Here is a 26,125-nt window from a genome sequence, read left to right on the forward strand (position 1 = left end):
AATGCCAACCACCTTTAAAAACTGCAAGTCCTTCTGAAAGTCATTTCAGCATGCTGGTTCACCTCAGTGCTATATACTCAATTCCTTTCAATCTAATCTATTTCCCTCTATCATCTTTTTGTACACCTCACATATTCATAAGCTGCTCAGCTATCTTTTTGGAGCCAAGGTGGATTACCATTCTTTCAGCCAGCAAGTAAACCCAGGTTTTAGGATTCCTATACAAAAAGTTTGTCACGTTTCTACCAGCTGTCCTTCCATGTTTTCCTCCAGAATTTTCTGTGCCCAAATTGCTTTTCTAAAATCAGTCTTCTGTTCAATCTCTTGACCATTCACATTTTTAAGGAAAGATAATGGACCTGGACTTCCCTGGTGTTTCAGTGGTTAAGAATCCACTTGCTAATGCTGGGGATAGGAGTTCGATCCCTGGTTCAGGAAGATTCCACATTCCAAGGGACAACTAAGTCCACAAGCTGCAACGACTGAAGCCGGAGTGCCTACAGCCCATGCTCCACAAGAGAAGCCACTGCAATGAGAAGCCCCAGGGCCACAGCTAGAGAAAGTCTGCATTAGCAACAAAGACCCAGCCTGGCCAGAAATAAATAAATAAAATTAAATTTTTTTATGGGTAGATATTATAATTTAATTCAGATAATACAGAACTTCTTATGGTTTTTAAAAGAATTTCTTGAAACAAAGAAAGAAAGGGACTTTCCTGGTGGTCCAGTGGCTAAGATTCCGTGCTCCCACTGCAGGGGGCCCAGGTTTGATCCCTGGTTGGGGAACTAAAGATCCCACATGTGGCAATGAAGATCCTATGTGCTGCAACTAAGACCAGGAACAGCCAAATAAATATATATATTTAATTGTTTTAAAAGGAAGATAACGGCCTTGATTTTCCAAAGATGCACCAAGAATGATCAAATCACTCTTCACACCTTGACTCTGTTCTCCACAAATTCAAAACTAAAACCAAGTCTCTCTTTGTGTAAATCTATCAAGTAACCTTTGAAGCTTGGTGATGATCCCCTAAAATGGTCCTTGGGCTCTTTCAGCACACACAGAATTCCATCAAATATAATATTGCATTCATGTGCTGAGTAGATATTTTATTAATATTTATATCTTTTTCAACAAAAGATCTTCATTTATTCACTCAATATTTAAGTATATACTGCATCCAAAGGTCTTGAAATGTTGGGAGTCTACACAGAAGACAGATGGCAAATACAGATCAGTTCCCAACCTAAATAATTCAAATGATAGAGATATGAATAAAATGCCAGGAGGCTCCAGAAGAACCACCGTGGTGGGGGTGGGTTGCATCAAATAAGTAAAGGAAAATGAAGAGAGAGAAGATAAGGAGAAAAAATAACTGAAAAGGACCTCTTCTTATTAACGTTTCTGCTACAAACTTCTGGAGCAAGCACAATGCTCTCTAACTTCCTTTCCAGCCTGTCCTTCTAGGAGACTTCACTCTATGGACTTCAGATGATCAGCCTCAGCACCTCAGGCTCCTCTGTGAAGGCAACACAAAGACACGGTAGGAGCCAAAGATCCCCAAGAACCCACAACCCCTGAGGCCTCACTGCAGCCTCTGCACCTAGATTCATATAGAGGAAGGTCCGTTTCTTCACCACTAGATGAAGGTGGAGAAAGCCAGTTTCACAAAATGGATTGTGGAAAAACAGAAGTGTGGTCCCCGAGAAAGGCAGAAAAGGCAGCACCACGAATCTGAATTAGCCTGCCATGCGGATTAGTGGGGCTTCCCAGGTGGCACTAGTGGTAAAGAATCCGCCTGCCAATGCAGGAGACAAGAGGACCCCAGTTTGATCCTTGGGTTGGGAAGAGGGCAATGGAAACCTACTCCAGTATTCTTGCCTGGAGAATCCCTTGGACAGAGGAGACTGGGGGATACAGTCCATAAGTTCACAAAGAGTCAGACACAACTGAAGTGACTTAGCATGCACACATGGGGATTAGTAACCAGTGTAAAGAAGAGCCAAAAGGTAAAAAAATGTCAAAGAAAAACCAAGTTGTCAATTTTCTAAGATGGAATCATAAGTCTTTCTTCTTCAGAAAGAAAAATAATCAGTGAATTCTTTTATTTTAAAACAAAGCTGAAAGGGACCACATGCTGCAAACAGCAATTTTAGCTGTGAAGTCACTACACACAGACCACAGTCAAGTGCACTGGAAATAGTTTGTCACTATTAATAATCACATTATCAATATTTGCAATTAATATCTATTTTTCAAAAAATGTAGGGTCTATGCATGGTTTTCACTGTGTTACTGATATCCTCACCTGCCTGCTTATGACAGGGAGGGTGAATGGTCGCAGAATGAGAATGCCCTGCAGAATCCTGCAGAATCACAGTAGGAAAAGTTTAGGAAGGGCCATTAGGCCATTTTGGACAAAACAGTTATTGGGCTCTTGGGTTTATTAACAGATCAGCTGGATAAAAATAAGTCACTACATTAAACTATTTTCTACTTATCTCCATCATCCTCTTTAAGACTACACATTTTAAAAGGAGACAGGTTGTTATATTAAACATTGCTACTCTGGCATTTTACAAGTTATATCGAAAAAGGAAAAATTAGTTTGCAAACTTCTTGGCCTCAATTCCAACTATCATCTCTTACCAAACTAAAATTCATATTATCACTAATTAACTTTCTGTCTAGCATTCCTCCAGTTTACAAAAAAAAAAAAAAATTAGTAACATAAAATGTTTCATAACTTTTTAAAACTGCCCTAAAATTTTAGAGGATAATATAAATGTTTCAGTTAAAGTTGAGAAGTTCACCCTAGGGATGAAAAAAAAAAATGAAAACATCACCCTAATCACTGGTGTAAAACACAAGACATGAACGACTGTTAAAATATGTCTCAATGAAATTGACTGATTCTACTGTAGCTACACCTAGCTATTTCCTAACCGGTAAGTAACTTCCAGAAAAACATCAACTTTTGCTTTATTGACTACACCATAGCCTTTGACTGTGTGGATCACAACAAACTGTGGAAAATTATTAAAGAAATGGGAATACCAGACCACCTTACCTGCCTCCTGAGAAATCTTATGCAGGTCAAGAAGCAACAGTAAGAACTGGACATGGAACAACAGACTGGTTCCAAATTGGGAAAGGAGTATGTCAAGGCTATATATTATCACCCTGCTTATTTAACTTATATATAGAGTACATCATATGAAATGCCAGGCTGGATGAAGCACGAGTTGGAATCAAGATTTCTGGGAAAAATATCAGTAACCTCAGATATGCAGATGACACCATCCTTATGGCAGAAAGAGAAGAACTAAAGAGCCTTTTGATGAAAGTGAAAGAAGAGAGTGAAAAAGCTGGCTCAAAATTCAACATTCAGAAAACTAAGACCATGGCATCTGGTCCCATCACTTCATGGCAAATAGATGGGGAAACAATGGAAACAGTGACAGACTTTATTATCTTGGGCTCCAAAATCACTGCAGATGGGGACTGCAGCCATGAAATTAAAAGACACTTTCTCCTTAGAAGAAAAGATGACCAACCTAGACAGCATACTAAAAACCAGAGACATTACTTTGCTGACAAAGGTCTGTCTAATCAGAGTTATGGTTTTTCCAGCAGTCATATATGGATATGAGCGTTGGACTAGAAGGAAAGCTGAGCACTGAAGAATTGATGCCTTTGAACTGTGGTGTTGGAGAGGACTCTTGAGAGTCCCTTGGACTGCAAGGAGATCCAGCCAGTCCATCCTAAAGGAAATCAGTCCTGAATGTTCATTGGAAGGACTGATGCTGAAGCTGAAACTCCAATACTTTGGCCACCTGATGCAAAGAACTGACTCATTTGAAAAGATCCTGATGCTGGGAAAGATTGAGGGAAGGAGGAGAAGGGGATGACAGACGATGAGATGGTTGGATGGCATCATCGACTCAATGGACATGAGCTTGAGCAAGCTCTGGGAGTTGGTGATGGACAGGGAAGTCTGGCATGCTGCAGTCCATGGGGTCACAAAGAGTTGGACACGACCGAGCAACTGAACTGAAGTAACTTTTGACATAAACAAATAAAAGTGTATTTAATAGGATAAATACATTAAGTTATATAATTTTCCCTTTAAAACTAAATTGTTTTACATGCTCGTTTTTTTCAGGTGTTACATAAGCACCCTCTCATCTCTGAAGATCTACCTTGGCCCTTGATCAACTGTTCTCTGTACCCAAAGAAAGTCAAAGCCCTACATAGAACATGTTTCTTATGTCACACCTCTTGTTTGTGGTTCATTTCAGAGAGTATAGTCCATCAAGTAAACACTAAGCACTGTTTCAAAAGCATGGGCCTTTAAAAAGGGGTACACAAGGTTGCGTGTGGGCCGCCAATCAGTGCCTCAGTGCAAAGAAAGAAGAAGTAAATGCATCACTTCGGGATGAGGAGAAAAACAGAGGCTGTGAGCAGGAGGCCCCCTCTGCAGATCTTTGGACAGGAGTCTGAAATAAAGTCACTGAGGGTGTGGGCCATTGTTGGCTTTACAGGGACTCATGAGGAATATAATGACTGCATTCTGGATGCTAATCTATGCTTTAACACTTAGATAATTCTCAAAGTATCCATATGCAGTAGGTGTTATCCTTACTACCATTTAACAGGTGCAGAAAACAAGGACAGAAGTTAGGAAACTTGCCCGAGGTTACAAGCTGATACACAGCAGAGTCCATGCTCCCTGGTCACACTCTTTACAGAGGTCCCAGCTAGGCGTCCACCCAACATCTTTCTCTCAATAAGCCAATGGGAATAAAATACCAAATTCTTAACTCTGACACCATGCTATGATACCATTTAGGAAAATTTGATGAGGGAGAGATTTCTGAATTGTAATAATGCCCTTCTATTTACTCTTTCCTGATGGATCAGATGCCAATATTCCTGATCAGTCCACCAAGAAGAAGCTGTGATTTTATTACACTAAAATGAAAAAGGAAGCAAGGAATAAGACAACCAAATTCCATAAAAACATTGTTATACAAATATAATTCTTAATTCAATACAATGAAGTGCTTTTCTAGCTTTGGGCTCCATAAAAAGCTGATGTCAATGTCATGCTACCTTCAAAGTACTTCAAGAATAACACAAAACACTTTAGGACAACACAAGGGACAAAAAAAAACCCAATCAAACATTACATCTGAACAATGTATGATTGTTTTAATTACTTAAAATTTAGATTTAGTAGAATGTATAGCTTCATCTTGCCTCTATCAATTATCTCTGAAGGCAAGGAAAAAACTAACAAAAGCTCAAAGAGAATAGTAAGGGAAAAGCCAGGGAAGGAGGTGAGGTGGCTGCCGCCTCTGAAGCCAACAGACAGAAAGTTCCCTTCTGAGCTTTCAGCCCATACAGTGGGTGGCTTCCTTCCAGGTGGGGGCCTCAGCTGGACCCCAAAGCAGTGGTTCTCAGACTCTGTATACACAGTACTAACTGGATAGCTCTAGTTGCCCAGTCCCCGTAACTATGAAGATAGAGGGTAAGAATTTTCAATTTAACAAGCTTCCCAGTGATTTAGCCTGATTTATATGACGACTGTAATCTAAGAAATACTTGGAAGAGAAATCCAGACTCACTACTCAGCAGGTGCTTCACAGAGATTTGATGTTACTTTCAGAACATACACTCTTCCCGTGGGCCTACCTGTGTCAGCATCCTTAGGCCTGTGTTCTTCATCAGGAGGTTTAGATGGTGGCCAAGCAGCTGGGACTCTCCTCGGAAACTGCCCTTCGATATAATCCAGTGAGTGTGTGGGTTGACTAACTGCAGCCCAGGTGTAAAGTTGATCTTGCTATATTAAAAAAAAAAAATTAAGCTATTTTAATTCAATTATGAAAAATGGAGTCTTCTTGATTGATAATTGCAACATCATTTCTATCATAAATATATGTGTGATAGGCATATATATAGATGCAAACATACATAAAACATGAAACAGCATTTTATACTATTCAATGTAGATTCATCACATAAACTTTCTTTCACACATTTTGTTTTCATAACCATATGTGTTTCAACTCCTATGGTAAAATTTTAGTCTCTTTTTTTGGAGGTAAAAGGCCATGTGGGTCTGCAGGGAATTACAAGGTCAGAAAATCCACCCGATCACAGAGTCCCCTGACTAAGCGTCTTCAATGCACTGGAATATGATGTACCTTTGAAATCTGTGTAAACACTTGGCAAAATCAGAGAACAGGCAGTGCTGGGCACTCAAGGACAATAAACAGCTTCCTTGCCTTCAACAACAGAAAGCCCAGGAAACTAATTATCCTCAATCCAGGTCGGGACCAGTTTGGGAGAGGAACTATAAAAAAGTAAGTGAACTTGCCAAGAAAAAAAGAACTGGACAGGGATCTTGCAAAGAAAGCTCTTCCCAGCTGGAGATCAACAGAATCTGGGCAGAATGAGAAGCAGGCTCATAGCTACATCTCATGCCAGGAAGCCAAGTGGGAACCATAGAAAGGAGGCCACTCTGAGGCTGCAGACACCCTTGGAAACTGCCCGCTAAGATTGCAGGGTAACAGGTGCTTCAGGATGCAGGCACCAATGTACACAAGCCCTGGGTTCTCTTCCTGACATCCTCCTTACTCACAGGTATATTTCCCTAAACCTTTTGATCAACACAGCAAATAGAACAGAGAGAGTAATTGAGTGGTAGAAACAAAAATAAAAAACATGATATAAACACCATGCTGACACTGAACTTGAATTAACCAGTGGAGAGGCATTGCTATTTCCAAAAATTTGCTTCGCAAATTAATTGAAGAACTGCATAAAATATTCTTCAGTGTCAACAGTAAAATACAATGTATATATCAGTTAGTTTAAGCTTCACCTTTAGGGACACTCACTGCCCCTATCCAAGAACTCAGATTCTCAGGTCTGAATCAGGAAGGGTCCCACTGTAGACCGGTTGGCCAGTCACATCTTTCACATACACATCACATCTTGATTGATACCAGGTCTACTAAATATCAGAAATAACTTTTTATTGGAAAAATGAGTGGTTTAATTAACATGATATTAGAAATGAGCTCTCGTTGGTAAAAGTAAAGGAATTCAATGGACGTGGACCAGCAAATCCCTGTCCAGGGATTAGACATCAGACAATATCCTCATTCTGGCAAGAACAAGGTGAGATGTGGACAAGGGGCAATATCAAGGCTCAATGTCCCCTTCACATCCACAAAATGTGAACCTCTCGTGTAAAGAGCAGCCAAGCACCTGGCAGGGGAGCGAGCTGTGTGTTTCCTAAAAGGGGGACTCTGACTTAGAGAGCTTCATCATCCTAATAATAAACCCACTCAGTCTCAGACTTCATTTGCTCCACAGAAAAGAGTCAGCACCAGCAGCCATGGGGACAAGTGGTTTCACTCAGGATTTCACCATTCAGCAAATACAAGTTTGCTAAAAGTGCTCCGTAAAAGCCTACATAAACCACAAACAGCCCGGCCAGTCCTGCAGTCTTTCAGCCCCACCCCAGGACTGAAACACATACAGACCTGTAAGGTGACAAAACCTCTCCTTCATCGTACGGGTCCAACAAGCAGGGAATAAGCAAGCACTAAGTTCTGTTGTGGTTCTTCAAGAATCAAATGTCAACTCTTCCAGCTGTCCTTTTTCTATAACCCTCCTACTCATCCTCCCAAATTCACCTCCCTACATGTCCCAAATCAAGCTCCACTTCACTGGAATGCCCCAACCTAGCCTTTCCCATGCACAACATCTAACCAAAGATTAAGTCCCACTAGGGTCTCCCCCAACTCCCAAATCACAGCTCGTTAGCCCCGCCTTTTGTTGACAGTTAACAGCATGCAATCCAGATCAGTGGCTGAACACATTTCTGAGTACATTTCGCCTTCCCTTAACCGCCTAACCTACTTCAGCACAGAAAGTGTGTACACAAGTCCTGTAAAATTCCCAAGCACTCCATAAATACCACTTAATGTCTACTGAATTAACACATTTGTCAGATAAGAAGAAAAAGCAAGAGAGATGGTTTATCAACATGAGAGCAGCTGGAGCTGTGATCTCATTTTTTTCATCTGCTTATTAACAAAAGTACCGGGTACTTTGTGCGCATTAAACAGAAAACAAAGGTGTCAAGCAATCCATTATATCTAAACCTATTCACAACTGTACCATGTAAAACAACATCAAAAACAACAAAAAACATGGGACAGACAAAACTCCTAGGATAGAACCAGAACTGCACCCCAGACATATCTGCTAACTTTATAACCCCTTCATGTCCTCACCAGGAACTCAGAAACAATGCCTGATCTTGTCTTTCTGCAGGACTGGAGTGAGCAGGGCAAATGCTACATGAAAACAGCTGTGTAAACCACATGGTGTAACTCAAACATAACTACCGCAAGAGCTAGTTGCTTTGATTTCTTTTTTTAATTTTAATTTTTGGTACATTAAATTTAATCATAAAAAATTATAAAAATGTACAAGTTTGCCTTTTTAACAAAGTATAATAAAGCTCCCTAAACAATACTTGACATTTACAATTCAAAATCAAATTAGCAGAATACTAAACATTTACAAAACTTTATTTTTTACAGGGCTTCCCTGGTGGCTCAGATGGTGAAGAATTTGGCTGCAATGAGGGAGACCTGTGTTTGATCCCTGGATTGGGAAGATCCCCTGGAGAAGAGAACGGCTACCCACTCCAGTATTCTGGCCTGGAGAATTCCATGGACTGTATAGTTCATGGGGTCGCAAAGAGTCGGACACAATCGAGCAACTTTCACTTTCACTATCTTTTTAAAAATATTTTTTTTACATATAAATTTTTGAAAATTTTAATTGGAGGCTAATTACTTTACAATATTCTAGTGGTTTTGCTGTACATTGAAATGAATCAGCCATGGGTGTACATGTGTTCCCCATCCTGAACCCCCTCCCACCTCCCTTCCCATCCCATCCCTCAGGGTCATCCCAGTGCACCAGCCCTAAGCACCCTGTCTCATGCATCGAACCTGGACTGGCGATCTACTTAACATATGATAACATACATGTTTCAATGCTATTCTCTCAAATCATCCCACCTTCGCCTTCTCCCATGGAGTCCAAAAGTCTGTTCTTTACATCTGTGTCTCTTTGCTGTCTCGCATATAGGGTCATCATTACCATCTTTCTAGGTTCCATATATATGCATCAATATACTGTATTGGTGTTTTTCTTTCTGACTTACTTCGCTCTGTATAATAGGCTCCAGAAGTTACATGCAACTTTGTAGAACTGACATAAAAGAATGGCTCAAAAATGGGAGAATTTTCCTTCATTCCTAAAAAGAAAATGCATCCCAGAAGCTCTGAAGATTCTTGAGATCATGAGGCCTTTAGTTTTAGCACCAGTGCCTGTCTTTGTGCACCTAAGACCTCTGCACAGGTGAGGTCTTACAACACTGAGATGGACCGGCCGGAGCGCCACTCCCTCCAGTAGCAGTGTAGTAACACTGACCTTTGGCCTCAACCAGCACAGTATGCAGTTTGCACATATTCAGAACCTTCAGACTTTTAAGTAATTTAGCCTCTTCAGAACCCTTGTGTGTAAATGTCACTTGCCTCACTTTCTGGGAGTCATCTGCACTTTGGAAAGGACAGCCAACCCGCTCAGGTGCCACAGGCCCAGCCACTGGGATGAGTGGTCAAGCTAAGCAGGGTCATGGTTTCCCTCACAATGTTTAAGACTCTTCAACATGTAATGCCATTCATTACCAGTGTGGAAAACAAACAAGGCATCAAATAAGCCACCACAGAGGCAGGAAAAGTGACAGTGACACGGTGTGAGGAGGGTGCAACCCAGTTCCCACTTAGCAAATGCTCACTAGAAACAATGGAACGAGTGGACAGATGCAAGCCTCTATCCTATCAGTTTGTGCTCAAACAGGAATGCATTACAGCTGTATAACACTAGGCAAAATTACTACCCACTATGCTCCTCCACAGGAGAAGGCAATGGCACCCACTCCAGTACTTTTGCCTGGAAAATTCCATAGACGGAGGAGCCTAGTAGGCTGCAGTCCATGGGATCACTAGAGTCAGACACGACTGAGCGACTTCACTTTCACTTTTCACTTTCATGCATTGGAGAAGGAAATGGCAACCCACTCCAGTGTTCTTGCCTGGAGAATCCCAGGGACGGGGGAGCCTGGTGGGCTGCAGTCTCTGGGGTCGCACAGAGTTGGACACGACTGAAGCGACTTAGCAGCAGCAGCAGCATGCTCCTCCACATGTAGTGTGCAGTGTAAACTAACTATGTGACCTTCCTTCGATAAAGGACCTAGAGTTCTAAGTAGTGAATTAAAATACTGAACCTACTAACTGCTATACTAACAAGCTGACTCACGTAATTTTGGGGGATTTTAAATGATTCTGGTTTTTTAAAATACCCAATCATATATATGTATTTATTATTTTAGGTGCTAGTTCCCATTTTCTCAGTGCTCTTTAGCAATTCGAAGTTTTTAACATTTATATCCTTTCCCATTTTCAATATTATAATATAAAAACTAGAAAATAAGGTAGAAAATTGAGTGTTCTGCTTAAACAACAACAACAACAAAAAGATGAGTGTTTTGTCCTCATGGTGTATTCTACTTCAGTCTGCACATGCCACTTTCTCCATTCTTGCAGATACAAAATGTGAGTAGAAGCTTTAAAATATGACAAATTACACAGAGCAGATTGGCTAGCACCACAACTACCTGGTTGCCACAGCATTTGGAAACTGAGTCCATGATTTCAGGAAAATGATTACGTAGTTGAAAGAGTCAGTCTGACCTGTTTCTAGCTGATGAGGACATCTTCTGAGGAAATGCCAAATGCTCCTTAGGCTCACTGACTGGTTGCTTCTGGAGAGAAACTTCATAAGAGAGAAAACACTGCTAGCAAATATTCCCAAGTTCAAGTAAGGGATTCACTTGGGAACAGGTCTCACGGGTAGGCAGCTGAAGCTTTGTGTTCTGTGTGTCTCCTGTTTGTTTTACCATTCTCAATTCAGAATGGCCTCATTGGAGACAGCACTCAGCACATGAACTTTCAAAGACAGCTGGAAATTTCTCTAAGACTTCTGATGACTAAAACACAGCTGTACAATGTCTAAATTCATTTCCTTCAATTAGAATGCCATACTTAAAGTTTGTTTTAATTTTTTGCTGTGTTTAGTATAGTAACACTAACTTCTTACATTTATCAAAATAGTTATAAGGGGGTGGGCAGGGCTGAGTTAAGGGGTGTGTCCAGAGATGGCTATGGACTTAGGAAGTCATTTTAGGCAGCATGTCTGCTGATGGTAGGGCTGTGTTCCCTGGACTGAGGAGTCCCAGCACTGAAACTTACAGGCTGTTGAGTGGAGCCAGGTCTCCATATCAGGGGCCCAAAGTATCTGCCTCTGACTCCAGCCAGAGTGCACATAGGCCCCTGCTGTGTCTGCCATCAGCTTTTATGACTCCAGAGAGAGCTACATTCGCCTCCCTGCCTCTCCAGGAGACCCTCCAAGACAGGCATTGTGATAAAATTGAAAAAATTCAACTTGGGGAAAACAAGATTTGATGTCTGGATCCCAAGTCAGAGGCAGGCCTGCCTAGCTTGAAGCTTTGCTTTTCAGAACACAGGCACAAGTCACCCCTAACAATAAATCAACACAAACAACCCAACCAACATTTCCCTCCAAGGGCAAAAACCAAAAGGAAGGAGTAATACAACCCTAAAGCCTGGGAAAAGGAGACCTCAAGTGGAGCAAGTCAGAAAAAAGTGATGAAAAGACAGAGAAGTAGAGTACAAATGAAAGAGCAAGGCAGAAACTCACAAGACCAAATAAATAATGAGAAAATAACCAATCTCCCTGAAAGAGAATTCAGAATAATGAGAGTAAAGATGCTCTGAAGACTTGAAAATAGAATGGAGAAAATGCAAGAAGCATTTAACACAGTTAATACAATCATCAAGGACATAGAAGAAATAAAGAATAAGCAAACAGAGATGAACAACACAATTACTTAAATTAAAAATACTCTAGAAGGAATTAATAGCAGAATAACTGACAGAAAAACAGATAAGTAAGCTGGAGAATAGAGTCGTGGAAATAACTGCTGAAGGGCAGAATAAAGGGAAAGGAATGAAAAGATTGAGGATAGCCTCAGAGACCTTTGGGACAATATTAAGCAAATCAACATTCGAGTTATACGGTCCCAAAGGAAGGGAAAAAAAGGCACTGAGAAAATTTTTGAAGAAATTATAGTTGAATCCCCCACATAGGAAAGGCAATAGCCAATGAAGTCCAAGAAGCACGGAGAGTCCCATACAGGGTAAACCCAAGGAGAAACACATTGATACACATATTAATCAAGCTAACAGAGATTAAGCACAAAGAAAGAATATTAAATGCAGCAAGGGAAAAACAACAAGTGACATACAAGAGAAAACCCATATGATTAACAGAGGATCTTTCAGCAGAAACTCTGTAGACCAGAAGGGAATGGCAGGATATATTTAAAGTACTGAAAGAGAAAACTCTACAACCAAGATTACTATACCTGGCAAAGATCTCATTCAAAATTGATGAAGTCAAAAGCTTTACCAACAAGCAGAAGTTATGAGAATTCAGAACCACCAAACTAGCCTTGCAATAAATACTAAAGGGACTTTACATAGCCAGTAAATACAACAGAAAGGAAAGACCTACAAAAACAAACCCAAAATAACCAAGAAAATGTCCATAAGAACATATGTATCAATAATTACCTTAAATGTAAATGGATTAAATGCACTAACCAAAAGACACACAACTGACTGGATACAAAAACAAGACCTATTTATACGGTGCCTCCAGGAGACCCACTTCAGACCTACAGACACATACAGACTGAAAGTAAATGGATGGAAAAAGATATTCCATGTGAATGGAAACCAAAAGAAAGCCAGAGTGCAATCCTTATTTCAGAAAAAAATAGACTTTAAAATAAAGAATATTATAAGAGACAAAGAAGGACACTATACAATGATCAAGGGATCAACCCAAGAAAACATAACAATTGTAAATATTTATGTACCTAACATAGGAGCATCTAAATACAGAAGGTAAACACTAACAGGCGTAAGAGGGAAAATCTACAGCTACATAATAATAGTAGGGGACTTTAACACCCCACTTACACCAAAGCACAGATTATCAAAACACAGAATCAATAAGGAAACTCAAATCTTAAATGAAACATTAGACCAAAGGGATCTAATTGATGTCTTCAGGATTTTCGATCCAAATGGAGAAGAATACACTTTCTTCTCATTGCACATTGAATATTCTCCAGGACAGACCATATCTTGAGCCACAAATCAAGCCTCAGTAAATTTAAGAAAACTGAAATTGCATCAAATGTCTTCTCTGCCCACAACGCTATGAGACTAGACATCAACTACAGGGAAAAAAAACTGCAAAAACACAAACTCATGGAGATTAAACAATATGTTACTAAATAACAAAGAGGTTACTGAAGAAATTCTTAAAGAGATGGGAATACCAGACCAACTGACCTGCCTTCTGAGATATCTGTATGCAGGTCAGGAAGCAACAGTTAGAATTGGACAAGGAACAATAGACTGGTTCCAAATTGGGAAAGGAATATGTCAAGGCTGTATATTATCACCCTGCTCATTTAACTTATATTCAGATTATATCATGCGAAACGCTGGGCTGGATGAAGCTCAAGCTAGAATCAAGATTGCCAGGAGAAACATCAATAATCTTAGATATGCAGATGATACCACCCTTGTGGAAGAAAGTGAAGAAGAACTAAACAGTCTCTTGATGAAAGTGAAAGAGGAGAGTGAAAAAGCTGGCTTAAAACTCAACATTCAGAAAACTAAGATCATAGCATCTAGTCTCATCACTTCATGGTAAATAGATGGGGAAACAGTGGAAACAGTTACAGACTATTTTGGGGGGCTCCAAAAATCACTCCAGATGGGGACTGTAGCCATGAAATTAAAAGATGCTTGCTCCTTGGAAGAAGTTATGACCAACCTAGACAGCATATTAAAAAGCAGGGACATTACTTTGCCAACAAAGGTCTGTCTAGTCAAAGCTATGGTTTTTCCAGTAGTCATGTATGAGTGTGAGAGTTGGACCATAAAGAAAGCTGAGTGCCGAAGAACTGATGCTTTTGAACTGTGGTGTTGGATAAGACTCTTGAGAGTCCCTTGGACTGCAAAGAGATCCAACCAGTCCATCCTTAAGGAAATCAGTCCTGGATATTCATTGGAGGGACTGATGCTGAAGCTGAAACTCCAATACTTTGGTCACCTGATGTGAAGAACTGACTCATTTGAAAACACACTGATGCTGGGAAAGATTGAAGGTGGGAGGAGAAGGAGACGACAGAGGATGAGATGGTTGGATGGCATCACTGACTCAACGGACATGAGTTTGAGTAAACTCTGGGAGTTGGTGATGGACAGGGAGGCCTGGCATGCTGCAGTCCATGGGATTGCAAAGAGTTGGACACAACTGAGTGACCGAAATGAACTACTGAAGAAATAAGAAAGGAAGTCAAAACATTCTTAGAAACAAATAACAGTGAAAACATGATGACCCAAAACCTATGGGATTCAGCAAAAGCAGTTCTGAGAGGGAAGTTTATAGCAATACAATTATATTTCAAGAAACAAGAAAAGCATCAGATAGACAAGCTAACTCTACATCCAAAGCAGCTAGAGAAAGAACAACAAACAAAGAAACAAAAAGCAAAAAAAAAAACCAAAGTCAGCAGAAGGAAGTAAATCATAACGATCACAGCAGAAATAAATGAAAAAGAATGAAGGAAACGATAGCAAAGATTGATAAAACTAAAAGCTGGTTCTTTGAGAAGATAAACAAAATTGACAAACTGCTAGCCAGACTCATCAAGAAAAAAAAGGGAGAAAAATCAAATTAACAAAACTAGAAATGAAAAAGGAGAGGTTATAACACACAACACAGAAATACAAAGGATCATAAGAGAATATATAAGCAACTATATGCTAATAAAATTGACAATCTAGAGGAAACAGATTCTTAGAAAAGGTCAACCTCCCAAAACTGAACCAGAAATAGAAATTATGAACAACTGAATTACAAACACTGAAATGAAAACAGTGACCAAAAATCTTCCCAAAGAACAAAAGCCCAGGGCCAAATGGCTTCACAGGAGAATTCTATCAACCATTTAGAGAAGAGTTAATGCCTATTTTTCTAAAACTCTTCCAAAAAATTGCACAGGAGGAACACTTCCAAACTCATTCTGTGAGGCCATGATCAGGCCAAAACCAGGCCTGATGCCAAAACCAGGCAAAGACAATATGAAAAAGAGAAAATTACAGGCCAACATCACTGATGAACATAGATGCAAAAATCCCCAACAAAATTCTAGGAAACAGAATTCAACAACATATTAAAAAGCTCATTAGCCATGATCAAGTCGGGTTTATTTCAGGGATGCAAATATTCTTCAATATATGCAAATCAATCAATATTATACACCATACTAACAAACTGAAAGATAAAAACCGTATGATCATCTCAATAGATGTAGAAAAAGCCTTCGACAAAATTCAGCACCCATTTATTATTAAAACTCTTCAAAAAATGGGCATAGAAGGAACCTACCTCAACACAGTAAAGGCCATATATGAAAAGTCCACCAGCAAACATTATTCTCAATGGTTAAAAACTAAAAGCATTCCCTCTACAATCAGGAACAAGAGAAGGGTGTCCACTCTCACCACTATTATTTAACATAGTTTTGGAAGTCCTAGCTATGGGGATTAGAGAAGAAAAAGAAATAAAAGGAATCCAGATCGGAAAAGAAGTAAAACTCTCACTGTCTGTAGATGATGTGATATTATACATAGAAAACCCAAAAGAAACTATTAGAAAATCACTAGAGCTAATCAGTAAATTCAGCAAAGACTTGGGATACAAAGTCAATACACAGAAACCACTTGCATTCATATATACTAACAATGAAAAATCAGAAAGAAAAATTAAGGAATCAATAACATTCACCATTACAACAAAAAGAATAAAATATCTAGGAATAAACATACCTAAGGAGACAAAAAACCTGTATATGGAAAACTATGACACTGATGAAAGAAATCAAAGACGACATAAACAGATGGAGAGATATTCCATGTTCCTGGGTAGGGAGAATCAATATTGTGAAAATGCCTATACTGCCAAATGCAATCTACAGAATCAATGAGATCCCTATCAAATTAACAATGGCATTTTTCCACAGAACTAGAACACAAAATTTCACAATTCATATGGAAACACAAAGGACCCCAAATAGCCAAAGGAGTCTTGAGAAAGAAGAATGGAGCTGGAGGAATCAACCTTCCTGGACTCAGATTATACTACAAAGCTACAGTCATCAAGACAGTATGGTACTGGCACAAAAACAGAAATATAGACCAATAGAATGAGACAGAGAATGCAGACATAAACCCATGCATCCCTGGGTACCTTATTTCTGACACAGGAGGCAAGAATATACAATGGGGCAAAGATAGCCTCTTCAGTAAGTGGTGCTGGTAAAACTGGACAACTACATGCAAAAGAATGAAATTAGATCATTACCTAATGCCATACACAAAGATAAACTCAATATGGATTAAAGACCTAAATGTAAGACCAGAAACTATTAAACTGTTAGAAGAAAGCATAAGCAGAATACTCAATGACATAAATCAAAGCAAGATCTTCTATGACCCACCTCCTAGAGTAATGGAAATAAAAACAAAAATAAACAAGTGGGACTTAAAATCTTTTGCACAGCAAAGGAAACTATAAACAAGGTGAAAAGACAACCCTCAGAATGGGAGAAAATAATAGCAAAGGAAACAACTGACAAAGAATTAATTTCCAAAATATATAAACAGCTCATACAACTCAATACCAGAAAAGCAAACAACCCAGTCAAAAAGTGGGAAAGGGACCTGAAGAGACATCTCTTCAAAGAAAACATACAGATGGCTAACAAGCACATGAAAAGATGCTCAACATCACTCGTTATTGGAGAAATGAAAATCAAAACTACAATGAGATACCACCTTACACCAGTCAAAATGGCCATCATCAAAAAGTCTACAAAAACAAATGCTGGAGAGGGTGTGGAAAAAATGTAACACTATTGCATTGCTGGTGGGAATGTAAACTGATAAAGCCACTATGGAAGATGGTGTGGCGATTCCTTGAAAAGCTAGGAATAAAACCACCATATGACTCAGCAATCCCACTCCTAGGCATATACCCTGAGAAAACCAAAACTGAAAAAGACACTTGTACCCCAAGGTTCATTACAGCACTATTTACAATAGCTAGAAAATGGAACCAGCCTAGATGTCCACTGACAGATGTTTAGATAAAGAAGCTGTAGTACATATATACAATGGAATACTACTCAGCCATAAAGAGGAACACATTTGACTCCATTCTACTGAGGTGGACGAACCTAGAGCTGATTATACAGAATGAAGTAAGTCACCAAGAGAAATATAAATACTGTATACTGACACATACATATGGAATCTTAAGAGATGGCACTGATGAATTTATTTTCAGGACACTGATAGAAAATGAGACATAGAGAACAGAGCTATGGACATGGGGGGAGGAGGGAGAAGGGGAGATGTATGGAGAGAGTAACATAGAAATTTACAATACCATATGTAAAACAGATAGCCAATGGGAATTTTCTATACAACTCGGAACTGAAACAGGGGCTCTGTGACAGGCTGAAGGGTGAGATGGGGAGGGAGATGGGATGGAGGTCCAGGAGGGAGGGGACATGGGTGTACCTATGGCTGACTCTTATTGATGTATGACAGAAAAGCACAAAATTCTATAGAGCAATTATCCTTCAATTAAAAAATTTTTTAAATTAAAAAGATTAGGCAGGTGGCAGCCATTGATTTCTGGAAACACATGAATAACCAGACATCTTCAAGAACATTCTTGAGTTTCAGAATTGTAAAGTGTTCTGTGAGGAATAAATGGACCGAATGAATAATACTGTCAAATGAAACTTGACAGTATCATTTGAAAAATAATATTCAATTATATCAGATCAGATCAGGCGCTCAGTTGTGTCCGACTCTTTGCGACCTCATGAATCGTAGCACGCCAGGCCTCCCTGTCCATCACCACCTCCCAGAGTTCACTCAGACTCATGTCTATCGAGTCAGTGATGCCATCCAGCCATCTCATCCTCTGTCATCCCCTTCTCCTCTTGCCCCCAATCCCTCCCAGCATCAGAGTCTTTTCCAATGAGTCAACTCTTCGCATGAGGTGGCCAAAGTACTGGAATTTCAGCTTTAGATCATTCCTTCCAAAGAAATCCCAGGGCTGATCTCCTTGCAGTCCAAGGGACTCTCAAGAGTCTTCTCCAACACCACAGTTCAAAAGCATCAATTCTTCGGTGCTCAGCTTTCTTCACAGTCCAACTCTCACATCCATACATGACCACAGGAAAAACCATAGCCTTGACTAGATGGACCTTTGTTGGCAAAGTAATGTCTCTGCTTTTGAATATGCTATCTAGGTTGGTCATAATTTTCCTCCCAAGGAGTAAGTGTCTTTTAATTTCATGGCTGCAGTCACCATCTGCAGTGATTTTGGAGCCCCCAAAAATAAAGTCTGACACTGTTTACACTGTTTCCCCGTCTATTTGCCATGAAGTGATGTGACCGGATGCCATGATCTTAGTTTTCTGAATGTTGAGCTTTAAGCCAACTTTTTCACTCTCCACTTTCACTTTCATCAAGAGGCTTTTTAGTTCCTCTTCACTTTCTGCCATAAGGGTGGTGTCATCTGCATCCTGAAAGATGATGCTGTGAAAGTGCTGCACTCAATATGCCAGCAAATTTGGAAAACTCAGCAGTGGCCACAGGACTGGAAAAGGTCAGTTTTCATTCCAATCCCAAAGAAAGGCAACGCCAAAGAATTCTCTAACTACCACACAATTGCACTCACCTCACACTTTAGTAAAGTAATGCCCAAAATTCTCCCAGCTAGGCTTCAGCAATATGTGAACCATGAACTTCCAGATGTTCAAGCTGGTTTTAGAAAAGGCAGAGGAACCAGAGATCAAATTGCCAACATCTGCTGGATCATGGAAAAAGCAAGAGAGTTCCAGAAACACATCTATTTCTGCTTTATTGACTATGCCAAAGCATTTGACTGTGGATCACAATCAACTGTGGAAAATTCTGAAAGAGATGGGCATACCAGACCACCTGACCTGCCTCTTGAGAAACCTATATGCAGGTCAGGAAGCAACAGTTAGAACTGGACATGGAACAACAGACTGGTTCCAAATAGGAAAAGGAGTACATCAAGGCTGTATATTGTCACCCTGCTTATTTAACTTCTATGCAGAGTACATCATGAGAAACGCTGGGTCAGAAGAAGCACAAGCTGGAATCAGGATTGCTGGGAGAAATATCAATAACCTCAGATATGCATATGACACAACCCTGATGGCAGAAAGTGAAAAGGAACTAAAAAGCTCTTGATGAAAGTTAAAGAGGAGAGTGAAAAAGTTGGCCTAAAGCTCAACATTCAGAAAACGAAGATCATGGCATGTGGTCCCATCACTTCATGGGAAATAGATGGGGAAACAGTGGAAACAGTGTCAGACTTTATTTTTTTGGGCTCCAAAACCACTGAGGATAGTGATTGCAGCTATGAAATTAAAAGACACTTACTCCTTGGAAGGAAAATTATGACCAACCTAGATAGCATATTCAAAAACAAAGACATTATTTTGCCAACAAAGGTCCATCTAGTCAAGGCTATGGTTTTTCAGTGGTCATGTATGAATGTGAGAGTTGGACTGTGAAGAAAGCTGAGCGCCAAAGAATTGATGCTTTTGAACTGTGGTGTTGGAGAAGACTCTTGAGAGTCCCTTGGACTGCAAGGAGATCCAACCAGTCCATTCTAAAGGAGATCAGTCCTGGGTGTTCTTTGGGAGGAATGATGCTAAAGCTGAAACTCCAGTACTATGGCCACCTCATGCGAAGAGTTGACTCATTGGAAAAGACTCTGATGCTGGGAGGGATTGGGGGCAGGAGGAGAGGGGGACGACAGAGGATGAGATGGCTGGATGGCATCACCGACTCTATGGACATGAGTTTGGGTGAACTCCGGGAGTTGGTGATGGACAGGGAGGCCTGGTGTGCTGCAATTCATGGGGTTGCAAAGAGTCAGACACGACTGAGTGACTGAACTGACTGAAAATATGGAAACATCCTAAATGTGCATTAACAGATGAATGGATAAAGAAAATGTGGTTTATGTATACAATGAACCATTCAGCCTTTATAAAAAAAGAAAGAATAAAATTTTGCCATTTGAGACAAATGGATGGACCATTATGCTATGTGAAATAAGTCAGACAGAGAAAGACAAATACCATATCATCTCATTTATATGTGGAATTTTTTTTCAAAAAGCTCACAGAGAATATAATGACAGTTACCAGAGGTGGGGGTGAAGGCTAGGTGAAATGGGTGAAGATGGTGAAAAGGTACAAACTTACAGTTACAAAATATAAGTAACTGTACTTAACAGATCTTAAAAGTTCTCATCACAAGAAAAAAGGAATTTGTTAACTATGTATGTTAATGAATGTTAGCTGGATCATTTAATAATTTATATATTGTTACCATCTTTCTAAATTCCATATATATGCGTTAGTATACTGTATTGGTGTTTTTCCTTCTGGCTTACTTCACTCTGTATAATAGGCTCCAGTTTCATCCACCTCATTAGAACTGATTCAAATGTATTCTTTTTAATGGCTGAGTAATACTCCAAAAGAGACACTGATGTATAGAACAGTCTTATGGATTCTGTGGGAGAGGGAGAGGGTGGGAAGATTGGGAGAATGGCATTGAAACATGTAAAATATCATGTATGAAACGAGATGCCAGTCCAGGTTCAATGCACGATACTGGATGCTTGGGGCTAGAGCACTGGGACGACCCAGAGGGATGGTATGGGGAGGGAGGAGGAAGGAGGGTTCAGGATGGGGAACACATGTATACCTGTGGCAGAGTCATTTTGATATTTGGCAAAACTAATACAATATTGTAAAGCTTAAAAATAAAATAAAATTAAAAAATAAAAAAAATAAAATAAAATAAAGAGGGAAAAAAATAATTTATATAAATATCACATTATGTTATACACCTAAAACTAATATGTTGTTGTATCCGACTCTTTGTGATCCCACAGACTGCAGCATGCTAGGCCTTCCTGCCCCTCACCACTTGCCAGAGTTCTCCCAAGTTCATGTCCATTGAATCAGTGATGCCATCCAACCATCTTTTTTTTACAGTATAAAAGGCAAAAAAACTAATATAATGTGTATCAATTGTAACTCAATTAAAAAAAAAAAAACTTCAATGAGAAAGTAAAAATGATGTATGTGTATATAAACAAATTTATCATGATTGTGGATTTGAAATCTCAGTTACTTCACTCTTCTCCAAACTGATGGCTAAATCTGATGAAGTTCTAATTGACATCCCAAGTGTGCCAGTGCCTTTTAGGGGGATATGATAAACTGATTCTAAAATGTATATTCAAAAGAGCCTAAAATGACCAAGATAATCTTTTAAAAAAATCAAAGGGACTTCCCTGGTGGTACAGTGGATAAAGAATCCATCTGCCAACGAAGGAGACATGGTTCAATTCCTGGTCCAAGAAGATGCTGCATGCTGTAGGCAACTAAAGCCACAACTACTGAAGCCTGCATGTTCTAGGGTCCGTGAGCCTCGAGTAATGACCCTCTCTGCTGCAACTACTGAAGCCCATATGCCTAGAGCCTGTGCTCCACAAGAGAAGCCAACACAGTGAGAAGGCCACACACCACAACAGAGAGTCGCCCCTGCTGACTGCAACTAGAGAAAGCCCATGTGCATCAACAAAAACCAAGTGTAACCAAACATTAATTTTTTTAAATATCAAAGCAGAGAGATTACTCCAGACATCAAGACATTTTACTATGCAATAATAATTAAGCATGCTAACATTTTTACAAAGATACACACACACAGTAGAAAAGAGATTCACATAGCAGACTCTCACCTATACAGATAGATAATACAATATGAACTGTGCCTCATAAACATACTTTCAAGGATGATTACAGATTTAATCTAAACAACAAAGCTTCTGAAGATAATAGAGGAAGACATCTGGTTGCTTGCAGAGTAGGCAAAGACTTTGAAACAGAGCACCCATTACACAAACTATGGAGCTAGCAACAGATAATTCAGACTCCATTAAATGTAATCATCAAAAGACACCATGATATCGATGAACCTATTTGCAGGGAAGGAATGGAGACACAGATGTAGAGAATAGACTTAAGGACACAGTTGGGGAGGGAGAGGGTGGGGTATATGCAGAAAATAGCATCAACATACATACTCTATCATTTTTTGGCTTTGTTGATTTTTGCTATGGTCTCTTTTGTTTCTTTTGCATTTATTTCTGCTCTAATTTTTAAGATTTCTTTCCTTCTACTAACCCTGGGGTTCTTCATTTCTTCCTTTTCTAGTTGCTTTAGGTGTAGAGTTAGGTTATTTATTTGACTTTTTTCTTGTTTCTTGAGGTGTGCCTGTATTGCTATGAACTTTCCCCTTAGGACTGCTTTTACTGTGTCCCACAGGTTTTGGGTTGTTGTGTTTTCATTTTCATTCATTTCTATGCAAATTTTGATTTCTTTTTTGATTTCTTCTGTGATTTGTTGGTTATTCAGCAGGGTGTTGTTCATCCTCCATATGTTGGAATTTTTAATAGTTTTTCTCCTGTAATTGAGATCTAATCTCAAAGCCAAAAGCTGGTTCTTTGAAAGGATAAATAAAATTGATAAACCATTAGCCAGACTCATCAAGAAACAAAGGGAGAAAAATCAAATCAATAAAATTAGAAACGAAAATGGAGAGATCACAACAGACAACACAGAAATACAAAGGATCATAAGAGACTATTATCAACAATTATATGCCAATAAAATGGACAACGAGGAAGAAATGGACAAATTCTTAGAAAAGTACAACTTTCCAAAACTCGACCAGGAAGAAATAGAAAACCTTAACAGACCCATCATAAGCACGGAAATTGAAACTGTAATCAAAAATCTTCCAGCAAACAAAAGCCCAGGTCCAGACGGCTTCACAGCTGAATTCTACCAAAAATTTAGAGAAGAGCTAACACCTATCCTGCTCAAACTCTTCCAGAAAATTGCAGAGGAAGGTAAACTTCCAAACTCATTCTATGAGGCCACCATCACCCTAATACCAAAACCTGACAAAGATCCCACAAAAAAAGAAAACTACAGGCCAATATCACTGATGAACATAGATGCAAAAATCCTAAACAAAATTCTAGCAATCAGAATCCAACAACACATTAAAAAGATCATACACCATGACCAAGTGGGCTTTATACCAGGGATGCAAGGATTCTTCAATATCCGCAAATCAATCAATGTAATACACCACATTAACAAATTGAAAAAAAAAAACCATATGATTATCTCAATAGATGCAGAGAAAGCCTTTGACAAAATTCAACACCCATTTATGATAAAAACTCTCCAGAAAGCAGGAATAGAAGGAACATACCTCAACCTAATAAAAGCTATATATGACAAACCCACAGCAAACATTATCCTCAATGGTGAAAAATTGAAAGCATTTCCTCTAAAGTCAGGAACAAGACAAGGGTGCCCACTTTCACCATTACTATTCAACATAGTTTTGGAAGTTTTGGCCACAGCAATCAGAGCAGAAAAAGAAATAAAAGGAATCCAAATTGGAAAAGAAGAAGTAAAACTCTCACTATTTGCAGATGACATGATCCTCTACATAGAAAACCCTAAAGACACCACCAGAAAATTACTAGAACTAATCCATGATTATAGTAAAGTTGCAGGATATAAAATCAACACACAGAAATCCCTTGCATTCCTATACACTAATAATGAGAAAACAGAAAGAGAAATTAAGGAAACAATTCCATTCACCATTGCAACGAAAAGAATAAAATACTTAGGAATATATCTACCTAAAGAAACTAAAGACCTATATATAGAAAACTACAAAACACTGGTGAAAGAAATCAAAGAGGACACTAATAGATGGAGAAATATACTATGTTCATGGATTGGAAGAATCAATATAGTGAAAATGAGTATACTACCCAAAGCAATTTATAGATTCAATGCAATCCCTATCAAGCTACCAACAGTATTCTTCACAGAGCTAGAACAAATAATTTCACAATTTGTATGGAAATACAAAAAACCTCAAATAGCCAAAGTGATCTTGAGAAAGAAAAATGGAACTGGAGGAATCAACCTACCTGACTTCAGGCTCTACTACAAAGCCACAGTTATCAAGACAGTATGGTACTGGCACAAAGACAGAAATATAGATCAATGGAACAAAATAGAAAGCCCAGAGATAAATCCACACACATATGGACACCTTATCTTTGACAAAGGAGGCAAGAATATACAATGGATTAAAGGCAATCTCTTTAACAAGTGGTGCTGGGAAATCTGGTCAACCACTTGTAAAAGAATGAAACTAGAACACTTTCTAACACCATATACAAAAATAAACTCAAAATGGATTAAAGATCTCAATGTAAGACCAGAAACTATAAAACTCCTAGAGGAGAACATAGGCAAAACACTCTCTGACATACATCACAGCAGGATCCTCTATGACCCACCTCCCAGAATATTGGAAATAAAAGCAAAAATAAACAAATGGGACCTAATTAAACTTAAAAGCTTCTGTACATCAAAGGAAACTATCAGCAAGGTGAAAAGACAGCCTTCAGAATGGGAGAAAATAATAGCAAATGAAGCAACCGACAAACAACTAATCTCAAAAATATACAAGCAACTCCTACAGCTCAACTCTAGAAAAATAAATGACCCAATCAAAAAATGGGCCAAAGATCTAAATAGACATTTCTCCAAAGAAGACATACAGATGGCTAACAAACACAGGAAAAGATGCTCAACATCACTCATTATCAGAGAAATGCAAATCAAAACCACTATGAGATACCATTTCACACCAGTCAGAATGGCTACGATCCAAAAGTCTACAAATAATAAATGCTGGAGAGGGTGTGGAGAAAAGGGAACCCTCTTACACTGTTGGTGGGAATGCAAACTAGTACAGCCACTATGGAGAACAGTGTGGAGATTCCTTAAAAAACTGGAAATAGAACTGCCTTATGATACAGCAATCCCACTGCTGGGCATACACACTGAGGAAACCAGAAGGGAAAGAGACACGTGTACCCCAATGTTCATCGCAGCACTGTTTATAATAGCCAGGACATGGAAACAACCTGGATGTCCATCAGCAGATGAATGGATAAGAAAGCTGTGGTACATATACACAATGGAGTATTACTCAGCCATTAAAAAGAATACATTTGAATCAGTTCTAATGAGGTGGATGAAACTGGAGCCTATTATACAGAGTGAAGTAAGCCAGAAGGACAAACACCAATACAGTATACTAACGCATATATATGGAATTTAGAAAGATGGTAACGATAACCCTGTATACGAGACAGCAAAAGAGACACTGATGTATAGAACAGGCTTATGGACTCTGTGGGAGAGGGAGAGGGTGGGAAGATTTGGGAGAATGGCATTGAAACATGTGAAATGTCATGTATGAAACGAGATGCCAGTCCAGGTTCAATGCACGATGCTGGATGCTTGGGGCTGGTGCACTGGGACGACCCAGAGGGATGGTATGGGGAGGGAGGAGGGAGGAGGGTTCAGGATGGGGAACACATGTATAATTTTTTTTAAATTAAAATTGAATAAAAAATTAAAAAAAAAAAAACATACATACTCTATCAGGTGTAAGATGATAGCTGGTGAGAAGTTGCTGTTTAGCACAGGGAGTCCAGTCTTGTGCTCTGTGGTGACCTGGGTGGATGGGATGGGGGAGGCTCGGGAGGGACATGATGT

The 26,125-nt window shown here is 39.3% G+C and overlaps 1 protein-coding gene across 1 annotated transcript in view; it reads right to left on the reverse strand.

The window, feature by feature from the left end:
* Positions 1-26,125, reverse strand: part of FMN2 (formin 2) — a 356,666-nt gene that overhangs the window by 248,389 nt on the left and 82,152 nt on the right. Inside the window, exon 3 of the mRNA XM_027530594.1 lies at positions 5,698-5,845. Within this exon, the coding sequence (XP_027386395.1) occupies positions 5,698-5,845 (148 nt within the window). The remainder of the gene's footprint in view (positions 1-5,697; positions 5,846-26,125) is intronic.

This window comes from Bos indicus x Bos taurus, chromosome 28 (genome assembly GCF_003369695.1).
Source record: "Bos indicus x Bos taurus breed Angus x Brahman F1 hybrid chromosome 28, Bos_hybrid_MaternalHap_v2.0, whole genome shotgun sequence".
Lineage (NCBI taxonomy): Eukaryota > Metazoa > Chordata > Mammalia > Artiodactyla > Bovidae > Bos > Bos indicus x Bos taurus.